At 36.4% G+C, this 27,217-nt stretch overlaps 1 protein-coding gene across 1 annotated transcript in view; it reads right to left on the reverse strand.

The window, feature by feature from the left end:
• NPEPPS (aminopeptidase puromycin sensitive) overlaps positions 1–27,217 on the reverse strand; it is a 96,853-nt gene that overhangs the window by 43,513 nt on the left and 26,123 nt on the right. The window contains exon 3 of the mRNA XM_081272665.1: positions 8,335–8,412. Coding sequence (XP_081128791.1) covers positions 8,335–8,412 — 78 coding nt within the window. The remainder of the gene's footprint in view (positions 1–8,334; positions 8,413–27,217) is intronic.

Raw genomic sequence — 27,217 nt, forward strand, 5'->3', positions numbered from 1 at the left:
TTTATTTATATGCGGTGCTGAGAATTGAACCCAGTGTCTCACACATGCTAGGCAAGTGCTCTACCCCTGCGCCACAACCTCAGCCCAAGATCTACCCTCTTTAAAATGACAAGACCTAATAGTGCTTCTCCACATAACTACCACTCTACAGGACCCTTAACCACCGCTTCTGTGGTTGTGAGACCTTACAATGGTTAAGGTAGCTTAACCACCATTCCAGAATAGTGCCAGTATCAAAGTTAAATTTGATGATGTTAAGCACAAAAGTTACTAATATCATATATTCAATGTTTACTCCATTATCAGATAGACCACTTCTGCAATGTGTTAAAATCTGAAAAAAACAAGAACTTTAGTTTTCTCTATTTAATTGACACATAATAATTGTAAATACTTATAGAGTCAGAATTCATTCTTTTTTTTTTTAAGAGAGAGTGAGAGAGGAGAGAGAGAGAGAGAATTTTTAATATTTATTTATTTATTTTTTTAGTTCTCGGCGGACACAACATCTTTGTTGGTATGTGGTGCTGAGGTTCGAACCCAGGCCGCACGCATGCCAGGCGAGCGCGCTACCGCTTGAGCCACATCCCCAGCCCCCAGAATTCATTCTTAAAGTAAACAGTGACTGGGTGCAGAGGCACATGCCTATGATCCCAGTGACTTGGGAGCCTGAGACAGGAGTTCACAAGTTCAAGGCCAGCAAGACCTTGTCTCAAAATAAAAAACAAAAAGGACTGGGGAAGTTGCTTAGTGGAGTACCCCAGGGTGCAATCCCCAGTACCACAATAAAGAGAGAAAAAGAGAGAAAAAGAGAGAGAATTACAGCAAACAATAACTGGATAACTTTGACCCAAATAATTTTGTAAAATGTAAAAGCCAATGATTTTCCAGTAGATATTGATATAGATATTCGATAATTAAATATAGTCATACCTGCAGAGTTTCCTATTCTAACATTTGTACTGGTTATTTATTTCTTTATTATATTAAAAATTGTTACATTACTAAAAATCTCAAGAACTATGTTGTCAGGAATAGTAACACATGCCTGTAATCTTGTAAAAGGATCAATCACAAGTTCAAGGCCAGAGTAAGCAATTTAGCAATACCCGTGTCAAAATAAAAAATAAATAAAATGGTTAAGGTAGCTTAACCACCATTCTAGAACAGTGCCAATATCAGAGTTAAATTTGATTATGTCAAGCACAAAAGTTACTAATATCATATATTTAATGTTTACTCTTTGGTAAAGCAAAAGGGATGTAGCTCGTTGGTAAAGCACCCTGGATTCACTCTCCAGAATAAAAAATAAATAAAAGCTAAATTATAAAATATTTATGGTCATAACCTTCCTCGACTTTTTTCTATTATTTGAAATGGCTTTACCATGTAGCATGTTAGCTGTGTCCTTATCAAGAAAGATGCAGGTCTTACTAATGCTGATTTTAAAAAATGACCTCATATATATATATGACCTCATATTTAAAGGGAAACACACACATAAAGGGGAAAAAAGGTACAGACTATTACCTATGACAGTAGTATGTAATTCTGTGTTCTTAAACATACAACATTCTATGTTCTTAAAAATTATGTACATAATTGTCACAAAAACATGGTATAGTCTTATAAGGACACAGAATAAACTGATTGTTTTTGAGTTGAGCTAAGACGACTAGATAGAATGGCAAACAAAATTTCACTATACAGCATTTGAATTTCAAATATGTACATGTATAATGTTTTAAAAATATTTAATTAAAAAATAAAAAACAAGCTGGGCACCTATAATCCCAGCAACTGGAGGCAGAGGCAGAAAGATTCCAAGTTCAAAGCCAGCCTCAGCAACTTAGTGAGGCCTTGTCCCAAAATAAAAGGCTAGGGATATGGCTCAGTGGTTAAGTATCCTTGGATTCAATCCCTCGTACCAAAACTATAAAAAAGTAGATAGATAGATAGATAGATAGATACATACATACATACATACATAGATAAATAAATAAGCAAGCAAGCATAATGTTGTGATTAGAAGTACAGTCTTCTGATTTAAACTGCTCGGGTTTAAATCTCACCTCCACTCACCAGTTGTGTGACCTTAGACAAGTTATTTAAGTTAATTAAACATTTCTGTATCTTAGTTTTCTTTATCAATGGAGATAATAAGACACTCTCTCAAAAGGGTTTTACTATGTTGTTCAGACTGGCCTCATATTTCTGAGCTCAAGAGATCCTGGGATTATCAGCATGTATACTAGGTTGCCTAGCTAATTTTTCATTCCTTTGTTTCTTTATGTTGGCAGTGCAGGGGACTGAACTCGGAGCCTCATACATGTTAGGTAAGCATACTACCACTGAGCAACATCCTCAGTCCCAAGTTAATATTTCTGATGCACTTACAATATTATCTGGAATAGATTAAACACTCAATATATATCTGCGTGTATAATACAAATCTATCATGTTAAGAGTTCTTACTTTTGTCCCATGAATTCCGCCAATATATTCTGATTTCTTTTGGTAAGTATGGTTGGTCTGCCTATCCATTCATTCATTCATCCATCCATCCATTCATCCATCCATCCCAGGGGCACTCTACCACTGTGCTATATCCCCTGTCTTTTTTATTTCTTGCTTCAAGATGTGATTTCACCAGATTGCTGAGAACTTGGATCATCCTGTCTCAGCCTCCTGAGTAAGTGAGATTATAGGCTGTGCCACTACACCAGGCCCATGTGACACATTTTGTTTCCTATGCTTGCTAGATGTATATATTTTCTCAGATTTTTTTGGCACTAAGGCTCTTTAGCACTGAGATACATCCCTAAGCCTTCTTATTATTTATTTAGGGACAGGGTCTTACTAAATTGCTGAGGCTGGCCTTGAACTTGCAATACTCCTACCAGTCTCCCAGGTCACTGGGATTACAGGTGAACACTACTGCACTTGGCTCAGACTTTTTTTTTTTTTTTTTTGGGGGGGGGGGTGTTCTGGGGATTGAGTCCAAGGGCACTTAACTACTGAGCCAAAAGAGCTTTTTGTTTTTCACTTTGAAACAGGATATTGCTTAGGCCTCACTAAATTGCTGAGTCTGGCTTTAAACTTTCAATCCTCCTGCCTCAGCCTCGAGTTGCTGGAATTACAGGAGAGTGCCACCAGAGCAGCTCAGACTATTTTTAAAATCAGTGTTTCAAAATATTTTCTCCTGCCTTCTTCTTTTCACTTCATTAATTTCTGCTCTTTAATCTTTATTTTTATCTTCTACTTTCTTGAAGTTATGTGCTCTTTTTTGTCTAGCTTTGGGATTTATTGATTTATTTATTTAAAAATTTTTTTGTATTGTAGATGGACAGAATGCCTTTATTTGTTTATTTTTAATGTGGTGCTAAGGCTTGAACCTAGTGCCTAATAAATGGTATACAACTGCTCTGGCACCAAACTACGGCCCCAGCCCAAGCTTTGGTATTTAGCTAATTAATTTTCAGTCTTGCTCCTTAACTAAATATTGTTTTTTGTGTAATGTCTTACCTACATCCCTCATGTTTTATTTATTTATTTTTTTAAAGAGAGAGAGAGAATTTTTTAATATTTATTTTTCAGTTTTCAATGGACACATCATCTTCATTATGTGCTTCATTAAGTGGTGCTGAGGATCCAAACCAGTGCCCCGCGCATGCCAGGCAAGTGCATTACTGCTTGAGCCACATCCCCAGCCCCCTCATGTTTTAATATGTGGCAATTTCTTTATTCAGTTCTAAATATTTCCTGATTTTCTTTCTTTTCTTTTTTGGAAACAGGGTCAAGTTTGTCTTGAACTCCTGGGCTCAAATGATCCTTCCAACCCCCAGAATCCTGAATAGCTGGATCTACAGGTATATACACGCCACCAAAGCCCAGCTTTTCCTAATTATCATAACAAGTCGTCTTTGACTCATTAATTATTCCGAAAATTTTCCAATTATAGAAAAGGATTGTTTTGTTTCACTTTTGCTACTGATTTCTTTTCACAGAAAAGAAATAAAGATTTAAACTTAATTTTTTTTATTTTTATCAAAGTAATCATTCATAGTTTAAAACTCATATAATACTGAGTCTTATAAGTTGCAGGCCCTACCCAATACTCCCCATATCCTGCCCCCAGAAGTGAACAATTTCAACTCCTGTGATTTCTAAATACTTGTTTAGAAGATATAACTGTTTCTTCAGTTTTTCAATCTTAAACATTATTTTCTCCTTAACGTAGAAAGTGAAGTCTTAGCTAAACCATCCCCATCACATCTCTTACAAGGAATGAAATTTTCTATCAGTTTGCAATTCTGAAAAAAAAAAAAAAATTTTTTTTTACTCTCACACAAATTCATAATTTGGCTAAGCACAGACCTCTAAGTTGAAATTCAGATTCCTTTAGTATTCTGAAGCAATGGCTTCACTATAATCTACATTCCTGATGAAAGCCTAGTGCTATTCTGATTTCTGAAATTTTTTCCCTTTTCTTTTTTTTTTCTTTGAAGTATTAAGTGTTGAACATGTTAGAGAAGCACCCTACCATTGAGTTACATCCCTTTTTAAAAATTTTCAGACAGGGTCTCACTGAGTTGTTTAGGCTGACTGAATTTGGAATTCTCCTGCCTCAGCCTCCAGAGTAGCTGAGATTGCAGACATGTACCACTGCTCTGATTCCTGAAATTTGAAAATAATTTAACAGCCTTTCTTTCTTCTGTCCCATCCCAAATACAAAATCTATGAGAGCATCACTTTATTGTAAAAGTTCTAAAATCTGCTTTGGTCTGAACTTTTTACACTTCATAAGTTAATCTCTCCCAATGGTATACCTCTGCAAACTGAAGGCTCCTGCCTCATCAATTCAAATAAAATGTTTAAAAATTTTATGTCTTTAATAAATTCTTCCCATTTTCTCTGTTCTCTCTCTCTCTTTTTTTTTTAAGGTGGATGTTGGTCCTGTTGGATTGGTTCTCAAACCTTCAACTTCTCTGTTTTCCATTTCTTTGGCTTTCCTCCTGTTTGGAAGATTCCTTAATTTCATTTTCCAAAATTTCTACCTGTTTTGTTTTGTTTTAATCATATTATATTTTCCAAAAGTTTCTTACTCTAATTCTTCCTGTTGGATGGCCTTATGTCATCCTTATTTGATGAATGTATTGTCTTCCTCTTAATTCTCTTAAGGATATTAATTAGTTTGAGGTTCTTTTTTCTCCTTATAATTTGTCTTTGTTTCTTCTAATTTCTTATGTTACTATAATATTTCTTTGCTTTTGTTTCTTTCTAATTTCTTTTTTTTTTGTAATTTTTTAGTTGTTGATAGACCTTTATTTTTTTTATTTATATGTGGTGCTGATATTTGAACCCAGTGCCTCACACATGCTAAGCAAGTGCGCAACCCCTGAGCCACAGCCCCCAGTCCCTCTTTCTAATTTCTTATGTTATTATTGTTTTGCTTTGTGCTCTTTCATTTATTTCATGTTAGAAGCTTTCCCCACATGTTCGGTAATTATTGCCCCAGAGACTGGGTTTGGTCATGCTACTTGCTTTGGCCAACAAAATGTGAGTGAACATCAAACATATAATACCCATGAAAAAAACTAACTTTTTGTGGTTCACCTATTTGCCCTCTGCCACGTGTAAAAAATAGTATGCTGCAGATAGTGGTTAGTCACTAAAGGTCCTAAGTGACTTGTAAAAGAGAAAACTTGTAAGCCAAATGGAGCCCTATAAAGTTGGTAACAAGGCTACAGATCATCAGCAGTCCTCATAAGTCATGTGTAAGCAAGAAATATTAACAAGACAAGCCACTGAGATGTATGATCTTATTTGTGGGTTCAAATGTATACATACATGTTTATATACACGTAATATATTTCTGGAAGGATTCACCAAAAACAATGGAAGTAAAAGGGGTGAAAGACAGGGAATCTCAATTTTCATATTACTGTATATTTTCCAATATCTCTTAATATATTTCATGGCAAAACATTTATTTTGTTAATAATCATAAACAAAAAGGCCTCCAAAAGTACTAAAACAAAAGAAAACTACTCCAATTTAAATTTTTTCCAAAAAGTATTCATATTAAGGCAATAGATTTTCAATATAAAATTTTTAAAAACCTAGGCTGGAGATGCAGCTCAGTGGTAGAGCACCAGCCCAGCATGTGCCCCAGGTTCAATCCCCAGTAGTATACACACACACACACATACACACACACACACACAAACACACACGGAAAAAAAAAAAAAAAAGAAAGAAAGAAAATTCTGGGAACCAGAAAACAGGTATAAATAAAAGTAAAAATCATTTATGCCAACACCCAGAGATAAACAAGACAGCATTTTATTCGTACTGTTTTAGACAGATTATTCATCAATCTGAACATGTAATTTTATATTCTGCTTTTCAATTTTGCCTTACAATAAGCACTTTTCAGTGTTATTAAGAATTCATAATCTGGGTGTTGTAGTACCTGCCTGTAAGCTATTTACTCAGGAGGGTGAGGCAGGAAGATTCAAATTTTGAGGCCAGCCTGGGCATCTTATTGAGACTTGGTCTCAAAAAAAATAAAAAAGGATGGAGATGTAGTTCAGTGGTAAAATGCCACTGAGTTCAATCAGTAATGCAAAAATAAACAAATAAATAAATTTGCAGATCTTCACTATTAAATATAGTTTACTATATTGATATGTCATGATTAATCATTTCTTTAGTTGTAGACAAATACATTAATTCATTATTTTTAATTTTTTAAATATTTTAGTTGTCAATGGACCTTTTATTTATTTTATTTTTTAAAAATGGTTTAGTTGTTGATAAACCTTTCTTTCTTTCTTTCTTTCTTCCTTTCTTTATTTATTTGTTTGTTTGTGGTGCTGAGAATCAAACTCTGTGCCTCACACATGCTAGGCAAGTGCTCTATCACTGAACTACAACCCAGCCCTATTAATTCTATTTTTTTTTTACCACCACATACAATAAGATACTTCTAAGCATAAAGTATTTTATTATTATAATTTTTTTCCTAAGAATACATTTGGGGGAGGGGGGTATGTGCAGATTAAACCCAGAGCCTTCTGCATGCTAAGCAAGTGTTTAACCACTGAGCAACATCCCAGGCCTTTTTAAATTTGTAGATAGGGTCTCACAAAGTTGCCCCAATAGAGCTTAAACTTGCCATTCTCCTGCCTCAGCCTTCTGTAATCCCTCAGCTGGGATTTCAGGTGTGAACCACTGTGCCTAAGAATACAGATTTATTAGCAGAATTGCTAGGTTCCTGATATACAACAATTTATTTTTCAAAACAATTATATGAATTTATACTCCTACCAGTAATATCAAAGCAACTATATCATCGGGAATATTTTTCTTCAGTTCATATAACAGGCAAAAACTAATTTGGAAACAACACTGTTTTGATATTTCTCATTAATAAGAAACTAAATATTTTTTCAACTGTTTAATAGTCATTTTCATTTTCTTCTCTATGAATTATCTGTTCTTTTTCATTTGTTCATTTATTGAATTCTTAGTGCTTTGCCAATTGATTTGTACATAATTTCTTCCACTATATTAGGTTCAGAAAGTCTTTCATTTTCTTTGTGTTTTAATAATAACATTTTAACAAATCTTTCCTTGCACGCCCAACACAATGTGCTGGTTGTACATCTGAATTACATGTGGAGTATAAAACTAGAGGTTTGAATCAATTAGTATAAGATGGGTCTAGGTAAGTGTATTTTTAAAAAGCTGAAGCTAAAAAACAATGCATTCTAGGGCTGGGATTGTGGCTCAGAGGTAGAGTGCTTGCCTAGCATGTGTAAGGCACTAGGTTCGATCCTCAGCACCACATAAAGTAAAGACACTGTGTCCACCTATAACTAAAAAATAAATATTTTTTAAAAATGCATTCTAGAGTAGAAAGAGACTCAGTCTTGTTTCTTTCTTTTTTTTTTTTAAAGAGAGAGTGAGAGAGGAGACAGAGAGAGAAAGAGAGAGAGAATTTTTAATATTTATTTTTTTAGTTCTCTGCAGACACAACATCTTTGTTGGTATGTGGTGCTGAGGATCGAACCCGGGCCGCACGCATGCCAGGCGAGCGCGCTACCGCTTGAGCCACATTCCCAGCCCCTTAGTCTTGTTTCTTGAGAGAGAAAAAAACCTTGGTGTCCCCTGAATTACAATGAACCTTTTTTATTTTTTTAAAAAAATCATTCTTAAAACTTAATCTGCTAACAACAATAAAAGCTAAAAGAGTACACAATAAATTTCTTTGGAATAACTAAAATGCCACCATTTATCATGGGACTTTACAAAAGTCATGTCTCTTACCTGTTTGGAGAGTACTAGGAAAAGACAAGGTAACTTTTTCATCTTCATTCTGATAGTTAAATCCTGTAGCGTGTATTTCTGGAAAGGAAAAAAAAATTACTTTACAAATCTGGATGAACAAGACCAAATCTAGACTGCAGCAATAACATTTTTGAGAACAAAATCTCTACTAAAGCAATTTTTTTTGGATGGGGGGAACAGTACTAGAAATTGAACCTGAGGCACTGTACCACTGAGCTACATCCCCATCCCTTTTCATTTTTTATTTTAGACAGGGTCTTGCTAAGTTGCCCAGGCTAGCCTTGAATTTACAATCTTCCTGCCTCAGCCTTTCAAGTGGCCAGGATTACAAGTGTGTGTGACCACATTGGGCTTTAAAATGAGATATTTTTAATTTAGTAAAACAAGAATGTCATTTCAAATTAACACATTTTAGATTATATGACCGAAGTTAAATATGTTCCTAAAAAAAATTATACATTTTTCATAATTCACAGAACTTTGGTGATGTTAAGAGAAACACTGCCATTATAAATGTGATAGCTTTCTACGAAATTTCAAGAAATGTTTCATTTCTAATCCTTTGTGACTGATGTTGTAGTCTTACTGATGAGCATTTGAAGGATTTACTAAATCGCCAAAATTTTGGCCTTAAAGATATATCAGTGAAGCCAGGTATGGTGGCACACACCTGTAATCCCAGCAATTTGGGAGGTTGAGGAAGGAGGACTGCAAGTTTGAGACCAGCCTCAGAAATTCAGCAAAGCCCTAAGCAACTTAACAAGACCCTATCTCGAAAATAAAAATAAAAAGGGCTGGGGATGTAGCTCAGTGATAAAGCACCCCTGGGTTCAATCTTTTTTTTTTTTTTAATTTTAATGTTTATTTTTTAGTTATCGGCGGACATAACATCTTTGTTTGTATGTGGTGCTGAGGATCGAACCGGGGCCACACGCATGCCAGGCGAGCGCGCTACCGCTTGAGCCACATCCCCAGCCCCTGGGTTCAATCTTCAATACAGAAAAAAAAAAAAGCTAATATCAATGAAAGTCCCCCCCCCAACCTCTGGCCAATTGATAACAATTCAAACTACAATATAAATCATATCCACATGTAAATAAATAAATAAATAAATAAATCATATCCACATGTAAAAAAATCTTTGTTGTTACATTTTACAGAAATAAAAAGATAAAAACACACATGTAGATTAAATCAAGTCTTTAATTTACCTTCTACCAAGAGTGATTTTGGCTGCTACTTTAAGATGCTTAGTTGACTCATTTAAAAAACAAAACAAAACAAAAACAAGTAGGCCAAGTTCCAACCACAGACATCCATCCCCATTCCAAAAGAAAAGTCACTCAAAGAGGTGGCCTTAATAAGCATGTGAAAAGATCCTTAGAATCATTAACCACAGGGCAAATGAAAGTTAAAACCACGAGACACCACTTCACACCCACTAAAAAAACTATAATCAAAATGATAGATAATAATAAGTGTTAGGGGGAGGTAGAGAAATTGGAGCCCTCATACATTGCTGGTAGAAATGTAAAATGGTGTAGTCACTTTGGTAAACAGCCTAGAGTTCCTCAAAAATTAAATATAGAGTTAACATTTGATTCAGCAGTCCCACTCCTGCATATACCCCAGAAAAATGAAAAGATGTCCACACAAAAATGTGTACACAAATGTCATAGTAGTATTACTTACGATAGTTCCAAAGTGGGCTTTTGTTATCCAAATAACTGGCAATTGATGAATGAAATGTGCTATATCCATGCAATTCAAAGTTTTCAATAAAAAGAAGCCGAGCACATTGGTGTGCATCTATAGTCTCAACTACTCGGCTTGGACAGTTCTTTTTCCAGCTATCTAAACCTTTTAGGCCTCTGCTCAATTCACTTCTTGAGCTATCTATTCATTCCAGAACCATAAGAACCCTTACTCTGGAAGGACATGGTGACACATATCTATTATCCCAGTGAGGCTATAGGATCCCAAGTTCAAGGCAGCCTCAGCAACTTAGCAAGACTGCCTCAAAATAAAAAAAAAAAAAATTTAAAAGGGCAGAAGATGTGGCTCAGTGGTTAAGCATGCCTGGGTTTAATCTCCAGTACCCCCCCACCCCATCCCCACCCCCCACCCCCGCAAAAAAAAAAATCCTTACTCTATATCCTCTGGTGAACTATTTTTAGCATTCACCACTATTTTACATTAGATATTTGCTGTTGCCTATTGTAATATTATATCTACTTGGGGGGTTTTGTTTGTGATTCCTACCTCATAACCCCCTCATAACTGTTAAATCTTCTCCACCTCTCTCTGACTTATCTTAGTTGATAGAGGATAAGACTCCCATTTCAGAAGGGGTTCTGAAGAATCTGAAGAGATAGGCCATGCTGAATTTCCCCACCTAGTCTATTAGATGTGTAATGAAGGCTCCATAAAAACTCAAAAGGAGGTCAGGCACTGTGGGACAGGCCTATAATATTAGCAACTGGGGGGAGGGCACTGAGGCAAGAGGATTCCAAGTTCAAGGCCATCCTGGGGAACAGCCAAGAACCTGTCTCAAAATAAAAAATAAAGAGAGCTGGGGATGGGGCTGGGGACGGGGCTCAAGCAGTAGTGTGCTCGCCTGGCATGCGTGCAGCCTGGGGTTCGATCCTCAGCACCACATACAAACAAAGATGTTGTGTCCGCCAAAAAACTAAAAAACAAATATTAAAAATTCTCTCTCTCTCTCTCTTAAAAAAAAAAAAAAAAAAGAGCTGGGGATCTAGCTGTAGTTAAACATCCCTGTGTTCAATTGCCAGTAACAAAAAAAAAAAAAAAAAAAAAAAAAAAACTCCTTTTCAAGAAGATCATAATATTCCTGACAATTCATTATTATTTAATTACAACTAATTGGTTATATATGTATAAATAAAGGCTCTTTTTAAGAAAAATCCATTCATTTCTTAGTTGTAGTAAAGGACACAATACCTTTATTTTATTTATTTTATATGTGGTGAAGATTGAACCATGCTAGATGAGCACTTTACCACTGAGCCACAACCCCAGTGCCTAAATAAAGGCTCTTATTGAAATAATTTATTATGTAAGTCTTGCTACACTTCAGAAAAAAAGTATTTTAAATACAATTGGCATTTTAAAATCTATGCACAGGGCTGGGGTTGTAGCTCAGTGGTAGTACACTTGCCCAGCACGTATGAGCCACTGGGTACAATCCTCAGCACCACATAAAAATAAATAAATAAAGGTATTATGTCCATCTACAACTAAAAAAAAAAAAAGATTTTAAAACATCTATGCACATATAAAATATTTGGATACAGAATGCATGAGTGTCTATGTTAGTAGTCTATTAATTAGAAGTATAGTAGTATATTGATTATTAATAAGAAGTAAAAAAAATTTTTTTTGAAGGGGGTAGTGCTGGGGATTAACCCAGGACCTCACATACGCTAAGAAGGCACTCTACCACTGAACTATAATCTCAGCCCCAGAAATAGAATTTAAATATAACCCTAACTTACATAAAACTATGACAAGAAAGAGCTTACACTCAAAAACCAATTACAATACACTCACTTTGACTAAAATTTACTTACAACAATATAGACCTAGAGTTTTCATTTAATAATATGGGCTCATAAACTGGATTTTTTAATGTCTTATTTTAAGAATTAAGATAATTACTTAAAGATAATTACTTAAAATTAAGATACAATTTTAACTATAAGTAAAAAAAATTCAAAACTATGTATACGATATGCTATCATTTGTGAGCACAAACTTTCTCATACATGACATCTATAAAGGCACAGAAACTCTGAGGAAGGATATGTGATAAAAGATAATTATCACCATGAAGGGGGTTGGGAAGGTTGTAATCTATGCTGTTTTCACATTCTGAATTTGGCATCATGTGGCATATATTAACTAAGAGAGTTTTCAAATGTTTAAAATTACTTTTTAAAGATATTCATTTTGAGATCCTAATCAAATTTTTATAGTCAGTCTGCTAATGAATATGTGATCCTATTCTGGGTCTTCCAAGAATGGTTTAATAATAAGAAGATGCTCTTGCCTAGGTCTTTAGGTTTTGGGCCACCCATAGTTTAAAAATTATGATTGTTCTTACAGAACAAAGAGGGTACAGTGACTCACCTCATTTGTATAATCAGTCAGTCTTGAAGGGTAACAGTCCTCAAGGAGCAACAATACTTTATAACTAAAAGAAGGCAAACACCTGTATAGTATTACTTTAGTTTGTGCCAAAATTTCAGAGCCTCCCTCATGTGAATTTTTCCAAAATACAAAGTTAACTTTCTGCTCAACATTTGTGTAGATATGCTAATATTTAGTCCAGTGTGTTTCCTTTAAATATCCCTGCTCAGGGCAGGAATACAGCTTAATGGCAGAACACTTGCCTCTTCTGTGGCAAAATGTCCTTGGTTGGAGTCTCAGCACTGCAAAGGGAAAAAAGGTCCTTAAGAAACAAACTTCATCTTCCGTGGCCTCCTCTATGAGCCCATCTATTTAACTCCTAATTATCACCCTCTCTGCTGACTTTTCCTACTTTTCACTTAATATAGTAATTTTGGTTCTCCCATTTTGACACAACAGGCCTTTTCTTTGGCAAACACACAGCACCATGAGGGACCCTACTGTTATTGTTAGAATCAATGCATATTATCGATAAATAATACAATCAGTAATTTTAAGGTAACTCCTGCTTTCCTTATTAAATAGTATTTAGATAGCAAAATTTTCTTTAGAAAAACTACTTAAGTATGTCCATGTGCCCTTATGAACTTGTAATATCTTTATTTAATCATTTATTCAATCAGTACTATAAGGAATAAAAAATGAGGAGTTTCCTTCCTATAAGTCTCACTGATTCTCTGGTCTCTTTCATTAACAGAATTAGCACAGAATATTTCTAGACACTTTAGTGCCATCTCAATTTTATTTATTTATTTAGGGTACTGGGGATTTGACCCAGGGGCAATTTACCACTGAGCTACATCCCCAATCCTTTTTATTTCTTATTTTAAGACAGAATCTCACTAAGTTGCTTAAGGCCTTACTAAACTACGGAGGCTGGCCTTGAATTTGTGATCTTCCTGTCAGCCTCCTGAGCCTCTGGGATTACAGATATGGGCTACCACGATTGGCTCAAATTTAAACACTATTGGTAAATACTATTGGTATTCATAAAAATGAAAAATGCTGGGTGCAGTAGTACATACCTATCAAAATGGTTTGCTACTCTCTTGACCCAGAAACCTCCACAAAATCATGCAAATCAATAAGTTCAGGGGGCTAGGGGTATAGCTCAATGTAGAGTGCTTGCCCTAGAATACACAGGCCTTGGGTTCAATCACTGGAACCACAAAAAATAAAACTCAGTGAAAGAGGTTAAAATCTTTGTGTTCACACTAAGAACATCCATGAAACTGCCATCAAGGGTATGCATACCCAAAAAAACACAGAGTGTCTGAAGGATGTCACCTTAAAAAGTAATGTTTGAGGGCTGGGGTTGTGGTTCGGTGGTAGAAAGCTTACCTAACGTGTGAGGCACTGGGTTTGACTTTCAGTACCACATACAAATAAATAAAAATAAAGATTAACAACAAAAAACAACAAATTAAAAAAAAAAAAAGCAATATGTGAGTGCTGGGTGCAGTGGCACATACATTTAATCCTAGCAGCACAGGAGCCTGAGGCAGGAGGATTGTCAGGTCAAAACTAGCCTCAGCAACTTAGTGAGGCCCTAACCCTAACCCTGTCTCTAAATAAAATACAAAATAGGACTGGGGATGTGGCTGAATAGTTGAATGTCCCTGAGTTCAATCTTCAGTAGCCCCCAGGGAAAAAAAAAAAAAGCAATGTGTGCTATTTGGGTGTTACAATGGAGGAGTTGGAAAGTGTGCCCAGGCCAAACAGTGGGGCTGGACACAAAATTGGTGGCTTAAAAGGAGTGATGAATTTCTGTTGCACAAGCTTAAAAATGCAGAGAATAATAACTCAGAATTTAAGAGTTTAGATTATAGATTATGTGGTCACTGAATATATGTAGGTGAACAAAGCACCCAGGATGCATGGCTGTATTTACAGAGCTCATGGTTGGATTAACCAATACATGAATTCCCCCTGCCATACTGAAATGATCCTCAGTGAGAAGGAAAAAGGCCAAGCATGGTGCCACATGCCTGTTACTCGCAGTGATACAGAAGGCTGAGACAGGATGATCCAAATTCAAGGCCAGCCTCAACTGAGCTCTGTTGGATGTGGCTCAGTAGTTAAGTGCCCCTGGGTTCAATCTCCAGTACCGCACACCCCCAAAAAGAAAGGAAGGAAGGAAGGAAGGAAGGAAGGAAGGAAGGAAGGAAGGATGGATCAATTATTCCTAAACCAGAAGATAATTTGCATGAAATATATCCCTGAAGAAACAAAACCTTATGGCACAAGAATTGATTATGGTTTTATGAATAAAATAAATGCAAATAAAAGTTTTATTTAAAAAAGGGAAATATAGGGCTGGGGCTGGGGCTCAGTGGTAGAGCACTTGCCTAGCATATGTGAGGCACTGGGTTCAATACTCAGCACCACATAAAAATAAACAAATAAAATAAAGGCATTCTGTCCATCTACAACTACAAAAAAAAATTAAAAAGGGAAATATAAACTGTATTTAAAATATATGAAAAGGGGGTTGGAGGTGTAGCTTGGTGGGAGATTCCCTAGCTAGCATGCTCAAGGCCTTGCATTTAATCCCCAGCAATGAAAAAATTCCAATATATATGAATTCACAAACACATACAAATGAATATTTTCATTGCACGTGTACATGTGTATGTATGTTTGTGTATATATACAAACATGAAAATATGAAAAATTCGTAATACTAATAAAGAAATTCAAAATAAAGACACTGCAAGATAACCAATTTTTAACCTACCAGATTAAAAAAAGGATCAAAAAAAAATCTCAGATATACTGCTGATGAGGGTGTTTCCTTAACAAACTGGTGAATATTAGTCAAATCTCTCTGAAGTGCAATTTGAATATCAATCAGAATTACAAAATACAAGCCAGGTCTAGTGGCATAGGCCTATAATCCCAGCAACTGGGGAGGCTAAGGTAAAAGGATCACAGGCTTGAGGCCAGCCTTAGCAACTTAGAGAGGACCCACCCCTCCATCTTAAAATAAATAAAAAGGACTGGGGATAGAACTCTGTGGTAAAGCAACCTAGGTTCCCCTGTACTTTAAAAAAAAATCATAATTATAAAATACATATTTTCATATATATTTATTGAAACAGAAAAAAAGTCAATCAAAATTGTTACTGTTTATGCCAGCCTTATATATACAGATATATGCACACACATATATTTGAAAAAATTCTTAATACAAAATAAAGATGTGTGTGTGTATATGTGTATGTATGTGTGTGTATGTGTGAGTGTGTATGAGTGTATGTGTATACACATAGTCTCTGACTCAGCATTTGTTCTCCCAGGAATTTATCCTACATATACCTTCCTGAATGATATGAGATATATACAAGGTTGTTCATTGTAATATGGAATTCCATTTAAACGATCATCAATAGAGAACTAGCTTGATGAATTATGATAAATTTATTCCGCCAAATACTATTTAACCATAAAAAATAAGAAAGCCTTTTATGTACTGATTTATAACAACTTCCAAGATATGCAGAGCCAGAACAGTTTCTCCTAAGATGCTACATGTACATTAAAAAGGAAGTCTGTAATTCACTAAAATAGCTGCTTTCTCAGTAAAATTTAACAGACAAAATAGATTTTAAATTTAGGACACTGTCTCTGGTTCCTCACCCCATTTAACTTTTCAGTGTTAGCCTTCTACAAACATATACACATACTGCATCAAAAAAGTCTTCCTGTATTAATTTTTTTTTAACCAGCAATTGAACTTAGAAACGCTTAACCACTGAGCCACATTCCCCAACCCTCTTTATTTTGTTTTTTCAGGCAATATCTTGCTAAATTGCTTAGGGCCTTGCTAAACTGCTGAGGCTGGCTTTGAATTTGTGATCCTCCTGCCTCAGCCTTCTGAGCTGCTAGGATTATAGTGTGCACCACTGTGGCTAGCTTTATGATGAAACTGCATCATGGGAAAGGATGATTGAGATGAGATGGTATATTCAGGAGGCTACCTTTTTTTTTTTTTTTTTTTTTTTTTGATACCGGGCATTGAATTCAGGGGCACTTGACCACTGAGCCACATCCCCAGCCCTATTTTGTATTTTATTTAGAGACACTCACCGAGTTGCTTAGCGCCTCACTTTTGCTGAGATTGGCTTTGAATTCATGATCCTCCTCTCTCAGCCTCCCAAAGCCAATGGAATAAAAGGTGTGCGCCACCACACCTGGCTAGGAGGCTATCTTTTAAAAAAGAATAAAAAGAACCAGGCATAATGGCACACGCCTGTAATCCCAACTACTCAGAAGATTGAGACAGGAGAATAACAAATTCAAGGACAGACTCAGTAAAAAGAAAAAAATAAAGCAAAAATAGAGCTGGGGATATAGCTCAGGGGTAGAGTGCCTTTGGTTTCAATCACCAGTACTGGAAAAAAAAAAGAAAAAGAAAATCACTGAAATAGAAAAAAAAAAAAAGCCAGTCAAAATTGTTACTGCTTATGCTAGCCTTGTGCAGACAAATCTCTAGTAGATTTTGCCCTGCCATTATAACAAGACAATAAATATATAACCCAAAAATTCTAATACCAGAAATGCCAATTCAACTGTACTTCAAAATTTCCTTTCTAGCTGGGTGTGATGGTGTGCTCCCATAATTCCAGCTACTATGGAGGCTAAGGCAAGAGGACACCAAATTCAAGGCCAGCCTGTGTCAACTTAGAAACTGCCTCAAAAAAAAAAAAAAAAATTTTTTTTTAAAGAGGGCTGGGGATATAGCACAGTATAAACTGCTTGCCAAGCATACATAAGGTGCTGGGTTCAATTCCCAATCTCACACACACACATACACACACACATCCAAAAAAAAAAATTACAAATTTAAATGTCTTCTTTTAGAATAAATTTAAGAGCTCTTTTGTACAGTATGATGACTATAATTAATGACAATATATTATATTCTTGAAAAATACAAAGATACTAGATGATCTCATTACAAAAATAATAACTATGTGAGCCAATTAATATATTTGTTAAATCAGTAGATTTACCTCTCTCCACATATATACAAATATATTTAAAAACACAATGTTGTACATAATAGATTGGTTATTGGTTAACTTAAAAATAAATACAATTTTTAGGGCTGGTGATGTGGCTCAAGCGGTAGTGCGCTCGCCTGGCATACGTGTGGCCCGGGTTTGATCCTCAGAATCACATACAAACAAAGATGTTGTGTCCACCGAAAACTAAAAAATAAATATTAAAAAATTCTCTCTCTCTCTCTTAAAAATAAATAAATAAATACAATTTTTAAAAGTAAATTTAAAAAGACTGTCTTCTTCTAAGCCACTGCAGTAAATAAATAACATAATAAAGGTAACATAATCTACAAATTTCTATATATCCCACATGTGCCTATATATTTCAGTACTGAATCAAACATAATGTTTTTTTATATTTTTAATCCAGATGACAATCCACCTATCATATTATTCATTTTAAAAAGCAATTCGTGATTCAAAGAAAAAGAAAGTGCACGGTCAACAAAGGATTACAATAGCCACTGCTACTTGGAACATAATACTTCTTCATAAACCCTCATATGTGTTGCATTGGGGGAAAAAAAAAAAAACATCATTCTGGAGAAATTCCAAAGGAGACTTAAGAGAAAATAAAATCAAGAGCTCAAAGATACATCTTACTTTGCAAGGATGCAAAAGGACTTCTTTCTCATCCTCAGGCATAAGAACCATTCAGACATATGCATAATTAAAGTTCAAGCCAAACCTATCTGACAATTCTCTATTTCTAAATTGACCCATTATTTATGTAACATAGGATGATACTATCCCATTGAGCTATCTAAAAAGTATAAAAAGAATGTAAATATGGCAAATATAAATCTCGTCCAACAAAGAAATCCCTTCCAGGGTATACCTATTCTTAATAAATGATTACTGAGTATTTAGTTATAAACACTCATCAGCAGTACAAACACTAAAGTAATGCAAATATCTGGAGTCTAGACCCGATTCTGCCATTGATTAAATGGTATGACATTACTCCTCAATTCTAGATTTTCATCTGTAAAATTATTATTAACTTTATTTAAAGTAAGAATGGAGCATAATTTAAACAAATTCTCATTCTCCTTTACCTGACTCCCCTGCAGAAATAAAAATGTTCCATGGAGGAGGGATTTCTTCTTAAAAGTAGTAAAGGACTACAAGACTAGGAAGTCAAGATGAAGAAGAGTATGGGTTTCCAAGAACAGACGCTTTGCACTCTAGGTCACTTCTGCTCTGGAGTCATTTGCTGAGTCTGCTAGGCCTCACAGCCAAAAGTCAGAATCCAGGACCAATTAAGAATGGGAGCTTTAGGCTAGGGTTACAACTCAGTGGTAGAGTGCTTGCTTAGCATGTGTGAGGCATTGGATTTGATTCTCAGTACAAATAAATATTAAAAACGAAAAGAATGGGAGCTTTGATAAACCACGCTTCTGCTTTGGACTTAAAATCTGAAAAATAATATTCTCATAATAAGAATGAACAAGAAGAGAGGTAATCCACTCATGGAATGAGATTAAACTTCAAAAACACCCTTGCAAGTCCTGATAGTAAAAAAAGATGACCCCTGAGTAGTATTAACCTTAAGATGAACAAAGATGAAGCAAACAAAAAATCTTCTCCAGAAGATGATACCACCATTGTATTTTGAGCACCTATTTTTCCTAATTCAGTATCTGGTATTCAATCAAATAAACCTTGGCACATCAGCAGAAAAAGACAAGTTGAATCAAAACAGCTAAATCAATGGGCAACAAAATAAAATAGGATCCTCTAGATAAATCCCAATAAAAATGTGGCAGGAAATGATGCTGGGAAAACTGGATATCTATACAAAGAATGAAGTCTGGATCATTACTTTATACCATTAACTCAAAATAAATCAAAGATCTAAATGTAAGATCTAAAATTATAATGTGAGAAGAGAAGGGCCCAATGCTCTCCAAGAGTTACTTTTTGTTCTTCTCTCTTTGACAACCATGGTTGCCCCAAAATATTTCGTGGTCAGCCAAGACTACATTAGACACCCCTTAGTCATGGCCACTGGAAGACATTTTGCTTTGGCTGTCACAAGTTTCAGTGGCATGTCCATCCCAGATAACTCTGTCCCACAGCTTCTCTAAATAACTCAAGCCCTCTGCAGGCACTTCAGTTGCCCCATCTGTGAGAAGCCCCTTCTTACCCATGACCAGGTAGAAAATCTGTGGTTAGCTGGCAAGACACTGCTTATGCAAGAGCCCAGGCTGCCTTTTGATCTATATAAGCAGGATTCCACATTTGCTTATTCGAACAGCCTGGGTACTGCTTCCCCTAATGCTGTAACATAAATCCAAATAACGCCTCTTTTGGATGGTTAAATTTTGCCTATTCATGATTTCTATCTCAAGAGAGCAGGTTCAGCTGATAACCCTGAGGCTGCTGGCACTGAAAGAGGCCAGCAGCAAGGGATGGTCACACTGAGGGCAGCTAGCAGCAGAAGAACTGTCGGGAGCAGCAAATAAATCATTACTTTTCTAACTCGATAGCCTTGAACAGCAGACTGCTGCTTCTGGGAATCTTTCCCTGTAATGGTGCTGAAAGACATACCAATTTGCAGGTGGCCACTGTTAATGGGGCAGATTCCATGCCTGGCGAGTTCTATAGCTTTGAATTCTGATGCCTGCTGCCCTGGGGTCAAAGAAATATGGGCATCCTCAATAGCCTTGAGGCACCAGCTGTCTAGAGGAAGAGAAGATACTGTGCAAGTGATAAGACTCTGATCAATCCATTTTCCCCACAGCTTCTCAGTTCTTGTTTATCTTTAAAAAAACTTTTCTCACAATAAATCCCTTTGATGTGCTTCCTTATAAATAAAGGTTGGTGGGCTTTTTCTCTTTGTTAGGGATTACGTCTAATCCACCACCCCCCACCCCGTCCCGCTGTAAACTATTTTTCGTGTCTTTTATTTCTCATTACTACTTCAGACATTTATTTTCTCAGCTTGCTCCAAACCTCCATCTGGTTAACTGTTCCCTCGCTGTGCGGGACACAACAAGAGGAGAACAGTAGGTAGCCATGGATAGCTACCAGAAACGGCTAGCTGCAGCTGCTGGAAGAGTTCCAGCAAGTTCTGGTTGTCAGGAGAATGCTGATGAGGACTGCTAGGAGCCGAAAGTCACTGTTATTCAAAGCTCAGAGCTGCTAACAGTAAGGGAGCTGCACTTTACCTATTTGTGATTTCTATCCAAACTGAGCAAAAGAACCTTCAGCAGATTAATGAAAACAATACTTAGAAGAAATGTAAGAGAAAAGTTTTAGAACATCAGAGTTGGTATTTCTTAACTATGACACCAAAAGCACATACAACAAAAGAAAAAAGACAAATTAGACTTAATCAATCTTAAAAACCTCTGTGCATCAAAGGACACAGTCAACAGAAATGGCATAATGGAAGAAAATATTTGTGAATCATACATCTGACAAGGAATTAAAATCCAGAATATATAAAGAACATATACAACCTCAATAAGAAAAAAAAAAAAAAACCCTGATTTTAAAAATGAGCAAAGGATTTGAACAGACAATTCTTCAAAAAGGATTTACAAATGAACAGCAAACACATGAAAAGATGTTCAATATCTCACTAAGAATTACAGAAATACTGACCAAAACCACAGTGATGCCAGGCGTGGTGGCACACACATGTAATCCCAGCAGCTCAAGAGGCTGAGACAGGAGGATTGAGAATTCAAAGCCAGCCTCAGCAAAAGCAAAGGCTAAGCAACTCAGTGAGACCCTGTCTCTGAATGAAATACATAAAAAGGCTGGGGATGTGGCTCAGGGGTCAAGTGCTCCTGAGTTCAATCCCTGGTACCAAAACAAACAAACAACAACAACAAAAAACAATGATACACCCATTAAGATGGTCACTTATAAAAAAGAGAGAGAGAATAACAAGTATTGGTGAAGATACAAAGAAATTAGAACCTTTGTATACAGTTGATGAGACTCTAAAATGATGTGGCCACTAGAGAAAACATTATATTTTCTCAAAAACTTAAAAATAGATTTACTATAAGATCCAGAATTCGCCTGGCACAGTGGCGCACACATGTAATCGCAATGGCTCAGGAGACTGAGGCAGGAGGATTGCAAATTCAAAACCAGTCTCAGCAACTTAGCAAGGACCTAGGCAATTCAGACCCTGTCGCTAAAGAAAATATTAGTAAGGGCTGGGAATGTGGCTCAGTGGTTAAGCACCACTGGGTTTAATCCCTGGTACACAAAAAAAATAAAAAATAAAAAAAATCTAGAAATTCTACTTCAGAATATGCCCCAAAGAACTAAAATTAGGGTCTTAAAGAGGTATGCGTGTATCCATTTTCATAGTACAGGCTAAGAGTAGCCGAAGGTGGAGGCAAGCCATGTGCCTATTCATAGATGAATGGATAAAAACGTGCGCGCACGCGCGCGCGCGCGCGCACACACACACACACACACACACACACACAGTTTTTGGTGGTAGTACCAGGTATTGAACCCAGGGCCTCAGTCATGCTAAGTAAGTGCTCTACCACTAAGCTGCATCTGTGGCCCTTTCTAATTTATTTCATTTTGAAACAGGCTATAGATAAATTACCCAGAGTGGTCCCAACTTCTGACCCACTGGCCTTTCAAAAGAAAGGCAATTGATGTTATAGAATGCTATAACATAGCTGAATGTTGAGGACATTATGTTAACTGAAATAAGTCATTCACAAAAAAGCATACTGATCATGTGTGGGTAGCACACACCTATAATCCCAGCAATTAGGAGGCTGAAGCAGGAGGACCAAAAGTTTAAGGACAACCTAGACAATTTAGCAAGGCACTATCTCAAAATAAATAATAAAAAAGAGCTGGAGAGGTAGCTCAGCAGTAAATTACCCCTGGGTTCAATACCCAGTACCAAAAAAAATGTGTGTGTGTGTGTGTGTACTTCATTTAAGTAGAATTACATTGTGTGTGTGTGTGACACACACACACACACAATGTAATTCTACTTAACTAAAGTACATAGAGCAGTCAAATTAAAAAAAAAAAAAAAAGTGGAATGGTGACTGCCCATATTTTCCTTCTGCTCCCTCTATCTCCTGATCAACTCCCCATGGAGCTCTGCAGGTATGGCATGCCTTTATTTACCTCTTGAAAATTATAAGCAACTGATTATCTTTTCTTTTTTTTTTAAAGAGAGAGAGAGAGGAGAGATAGAGAGAGAGAGAGAGAGAGAGAGAGAGAGAGAATTTTTTTAATATTTATTTTTTTTAGTTCTCGGCGGACACAACATCTTTGTTGGTATGTGGTGCTGAGGATCGAACCCGGGCCGCACGCATGCCAGGCGAGCGCGCTACCGCTTGAGCCACATCCCCAGCCCTGATTATCTTTTCAATAGCAGTTATTTCCTGATCTGTTGACTTCACCATATCTGAATAATAAAACTGACCTTTTTTTTTTTTTTTTTTTTTTAAAGAGAGAGGAAAGGGGGAGAGAGAGAGAGAGAGAGAGAGAGAGAGAGAATTTTTCAATATTTATTTTTTAGTTCTCAGCGGACACAACATCTTTGTTGGTATGTGGTGCTGAGGATCGAACCCGGGCAGCACGCATGCCAGGCGAGCGCGCTACCGCTTGAGCCACATCCCCAGCCCTAAAACTGACCTTTTAAGAACACTGATACACACATAGCCAAAGTTAATTTTATGCTGAATAAAGTCAAAACAAAAAACAAGGAGTATAGCAGCATAATTCCACCCATATAAAATTCAAATTCATTTAGAATGTCAAAAAGCAAATCACTAATTGTTTATACAGGATCTCACTACTGTACTGAGCTAGTCTCAAGCAATCCTCCTGCCTCAGACTTCTGAGAGCTGGGATTACAGGTGTATGCCATGCACCCAGCTATCTTTTTTTTTTTTTAAGTTGTGTTGGACACAGTACCTTTATTTTATTTATTTATTTTCATGTGGTGCTGAGGATCGAACCCAGGGCCTCACACATGCTAGGCAAGCTCTGTACCGCTGAGCCACAACCCCAGCCCTGCACCCAGCTATCTTCATCATTTTAATTGTGCAGATAGTTTCACATGTGTGTATATGTGTGTGCGTGTGTGTGTGTGTGTGTGTGTGTATATATATATATATATATATATATATATATCAAAACTCATGAGCCCAGAGGCTCAGGAGGCTAAGGCAGGAGAATAACAAGTTTGAGGCCAGCTTCAACAACTTATTGAGGACCTAAGCAACTTAGCAAGACTCTGTCTCAAAATAAAAAACAAAATGGGGGCTGGGGATGTGGCTCAAACGGTAGCACGCTCTCCTGGCATGGGTGGAGCGCTGGGTTCAATCCTCAACACCACATAAAAATAAAATAAACATATTGTGTCCACCTAAAACTAAAAAATAAATATTTTTAAAAAATAGGCTAGGGATGTAGCTTAGTGGTAAAGCACCCAGTACCGAGGGGGCAGGGAACTCATCAAACTATACACTTCAAATAAGTGCAGTTTACTGTACATTAAGTACATATCAAAGCTGGGGTTAGGATACCTACAGAAAAGACCTCACACTTTCCAAAGAACAATAATGACAACTTACAACAGTTCAACTTAGGATTTCATGACAAAACCATGTGAAAGCATAAGCGTTCAGTAGAAAATATAGAATTTTGAATATTGGCCTTTTTCTGGGCTAGCAATATGCCATACAATACTCTCTGCAGAAGCTAGGTAGCCACAGTGAACAGTAGCTCAAGTCAGCCACTCAATCACAAGGGTCAACAATCCCCACTCTAAGAGTACTGGGTTGGTAGGCTATGATGGTGTTTGGTAGGTTAAGTATGTTAAATGCATTTTTGATTCAAAATATTTTCAACTTACGATGTGTTCATCAGAATGTAATACCATCATCAAGTCAAGAAGCAACTGCACAACTTAGTTCTTTCCGAATACAAATGATGGAAGCCAGAAAACAATGGGAAAGCTGTATGGGCTGCAAGAAAATAACTGCAAACTTTAAAAGCTATAGCCAGAAAAATTATTCTTCAAAAATGAAAACAGGTGGGGATATAGCTCAATGCATGTACAAGACCCCAAGTTCGATCCCCAGCACCATAAAAAAAAAAAAAAAGAAAGAAAGAAAGAAAAGAAAAGAAAAAGAGAACAGCTGGGGATGTAGCTCTGTTGGCAGAGCCCTTGCCTGGCATGCAAATAAAATACAAAATGGGGCTGGTCAAATGCCCGAGTTCAATCCCTGATTACCCACCCACAAAAAAAGAAAGAAAGAAAAGTTCAAGCCTCTGGTAAAAGAAATCAAACATCTAAATAAATGGAGAAACAGTCCACATTTGCAGACAAAAGACTCAATATCATTAAATATCATTTCTTCCAAATTTGATGGATAAATTTAATGCACTTAACCAAAATTCCAGCAAATTATTTTACAGATTTGGACAAAATGACTCTAAAATTTACATGGAAAGGCAAAAGACCCAGAAAAAATCACAATATTGAAGAAGAAAAGAATACAGAGGACTGAACCACCCAACTTTAAGACCTATTATAAAGCTACAGAAATTAAGATGGTGTGGTATTAGTGAAAGAATAGACAAATAAATCTGACCAGAGAGCCCAGAAATAGAACCACACAAATACAGTCAAACAATCTTTGACAAGGAGCAAAGGCAATATGATGGCAAAAAGCCAGTCCCTTCAACAAGTATCATGCAAGAACAACTGGACATCCACATGCGGAAAAAAAAAAAAGAATCTAGACACAGACCTTACACACTTCACAAAAATTATCTCAAAGACTTAAATATAAACCATAAAATATTAAAAACTCAGAGAAGACAAAAAAAAGTAGAAATTCTAGGAGACTTTGAGTAAAGTAATGGCTTTTTGGGGATGAGATTGAACTAGGACCTTGCACATACTAGCCAACTAGCCAACACTCTACTAGTGAGCTAACTAAATTAAGGAGTGCTCTACCACTGAACTATATATCCCCAGGCCCTTTTATTTTGAAACAGGGTCTCAATAAATTGCCCAGACTAACTTGTAATTGCTGGTGATGACTTAAATATATCACCAAATGATTATCTATGAAAGAATAACTGATAAGCTAGACTTCATCAAAATTAAAAACTTCTACCGGGGCATAGTAACATATGCCTATAATTTTAGCTCCTCAGGAGGCTGAGGGAGGAAGATCATGAGTTTAAGGCCAGCCTGGGAAACAAAGCAAGACTCTGTCTCAAATAAATAGGGAAGCAGGTACAGTGGCACATGCTTATAATTCCAGCTACTCTATAGGCTGAGGAAAGAAGATCACAAGTTAGAGGCCAACTTGAGCAACTTAGTGAAACATTGTCTCAAAATAAAATTTAAAAAAGAGACAGGGATGTAGTTCACTGGTAGAGCATCCCTGGGTTCAATTCCCAGGATTTCAAAAAGAGAAAAAAAAAAAGAGCAGGGGAAGGTAAGTATCCAGATAGACACCTCACAAAGAAGACCTTGGAGATGGCAAATAAGCCTATGAAAAGATGCTCCATATCTTTATGTTACCAGAGAAATGCAAATTAAAACAATAATTAGATACCAATATACACCTATTGGAATGACAAAATCCACAACACTAACACCACCAAATGCTATTAAGGATTTAGAGCAATAGAAACTCTCTTTCACTGCTGGTCAGAATACAAAATAGTAAAGCCACTTCAGATGACAGCATGGCAGTTTCTTACAAAACTAAACATACTCCTACCATATGATCCAGAAATCTTACTCCTTGGTATTTACCCAAATGGGATGAAAACTTAAGACCAAACAAAAACCTACACATGGATATTTGTAGCAGCTTTATTCATACTTGCCAAAACTTAGAAGCAATCAAGATGTCCTTGTAGGTAAATGGATAAACTGGTACATCCAGAAAATGGAATATTATTCAGCACTAAAATGAAATAACTATTAAGCTGTGAAAAGACATGGATAAAATAAAACTTCAATGCATATTAGTAAATTGAAAGAAGCCAATCTGAAAGGCTATATACTACATGATTCCAACTACATGATATTTTAGAAAAGGCAAAAACTATGACCACAGTAATAAGATCAGTGGTTGCTAAGGGAGGGGATGGGAGAATGATAAACAGGCAGGGCAGAAGTATTTTTGTTTTGTTTTGGTACTGGGAACTGAACCCAGGGGCTCTAAGCTACAACCCCAAGACAATGGGGTTCTTTCTTTCTTTCAAGACAATGTCTTGCTAACTTGCTGAGGCTGGCCTAGAACTTGTAACCTGCCTGCCTCAACCTCCCAATGTCTGGGATTAGAGATGTATGCAGCAACATCCAGCAGGGCAGAGGATTTTTAGGCCAGTGAAACTATTCTGTATGATACCATAACGGTGGATACCTGTTATCACACACGTACATACACATACACAAACCCTAGATTGTACAACACCAAGAATAAACTACAAGATAAACTGTGGACTTCAGGTGATAATGACATTTCAACATAGGGTTATTTGTTGTTTAGAAATATACCACTCTGATGCAGGACAGTAGGAAAGGTTGTGAGTATATAGGAATT

This window comes from Spermophilus citellus (assembly GCF_964194105.1).
Source record: "Spermophilus citellus genome assembly, chromosome: 17".
Taxonomy (NCBI): Eukaryota; Metazoa; Chordata; class Mammalia; order Rodentia; family Sciuridae; genus Spermophilus; species Spermophilus citellus.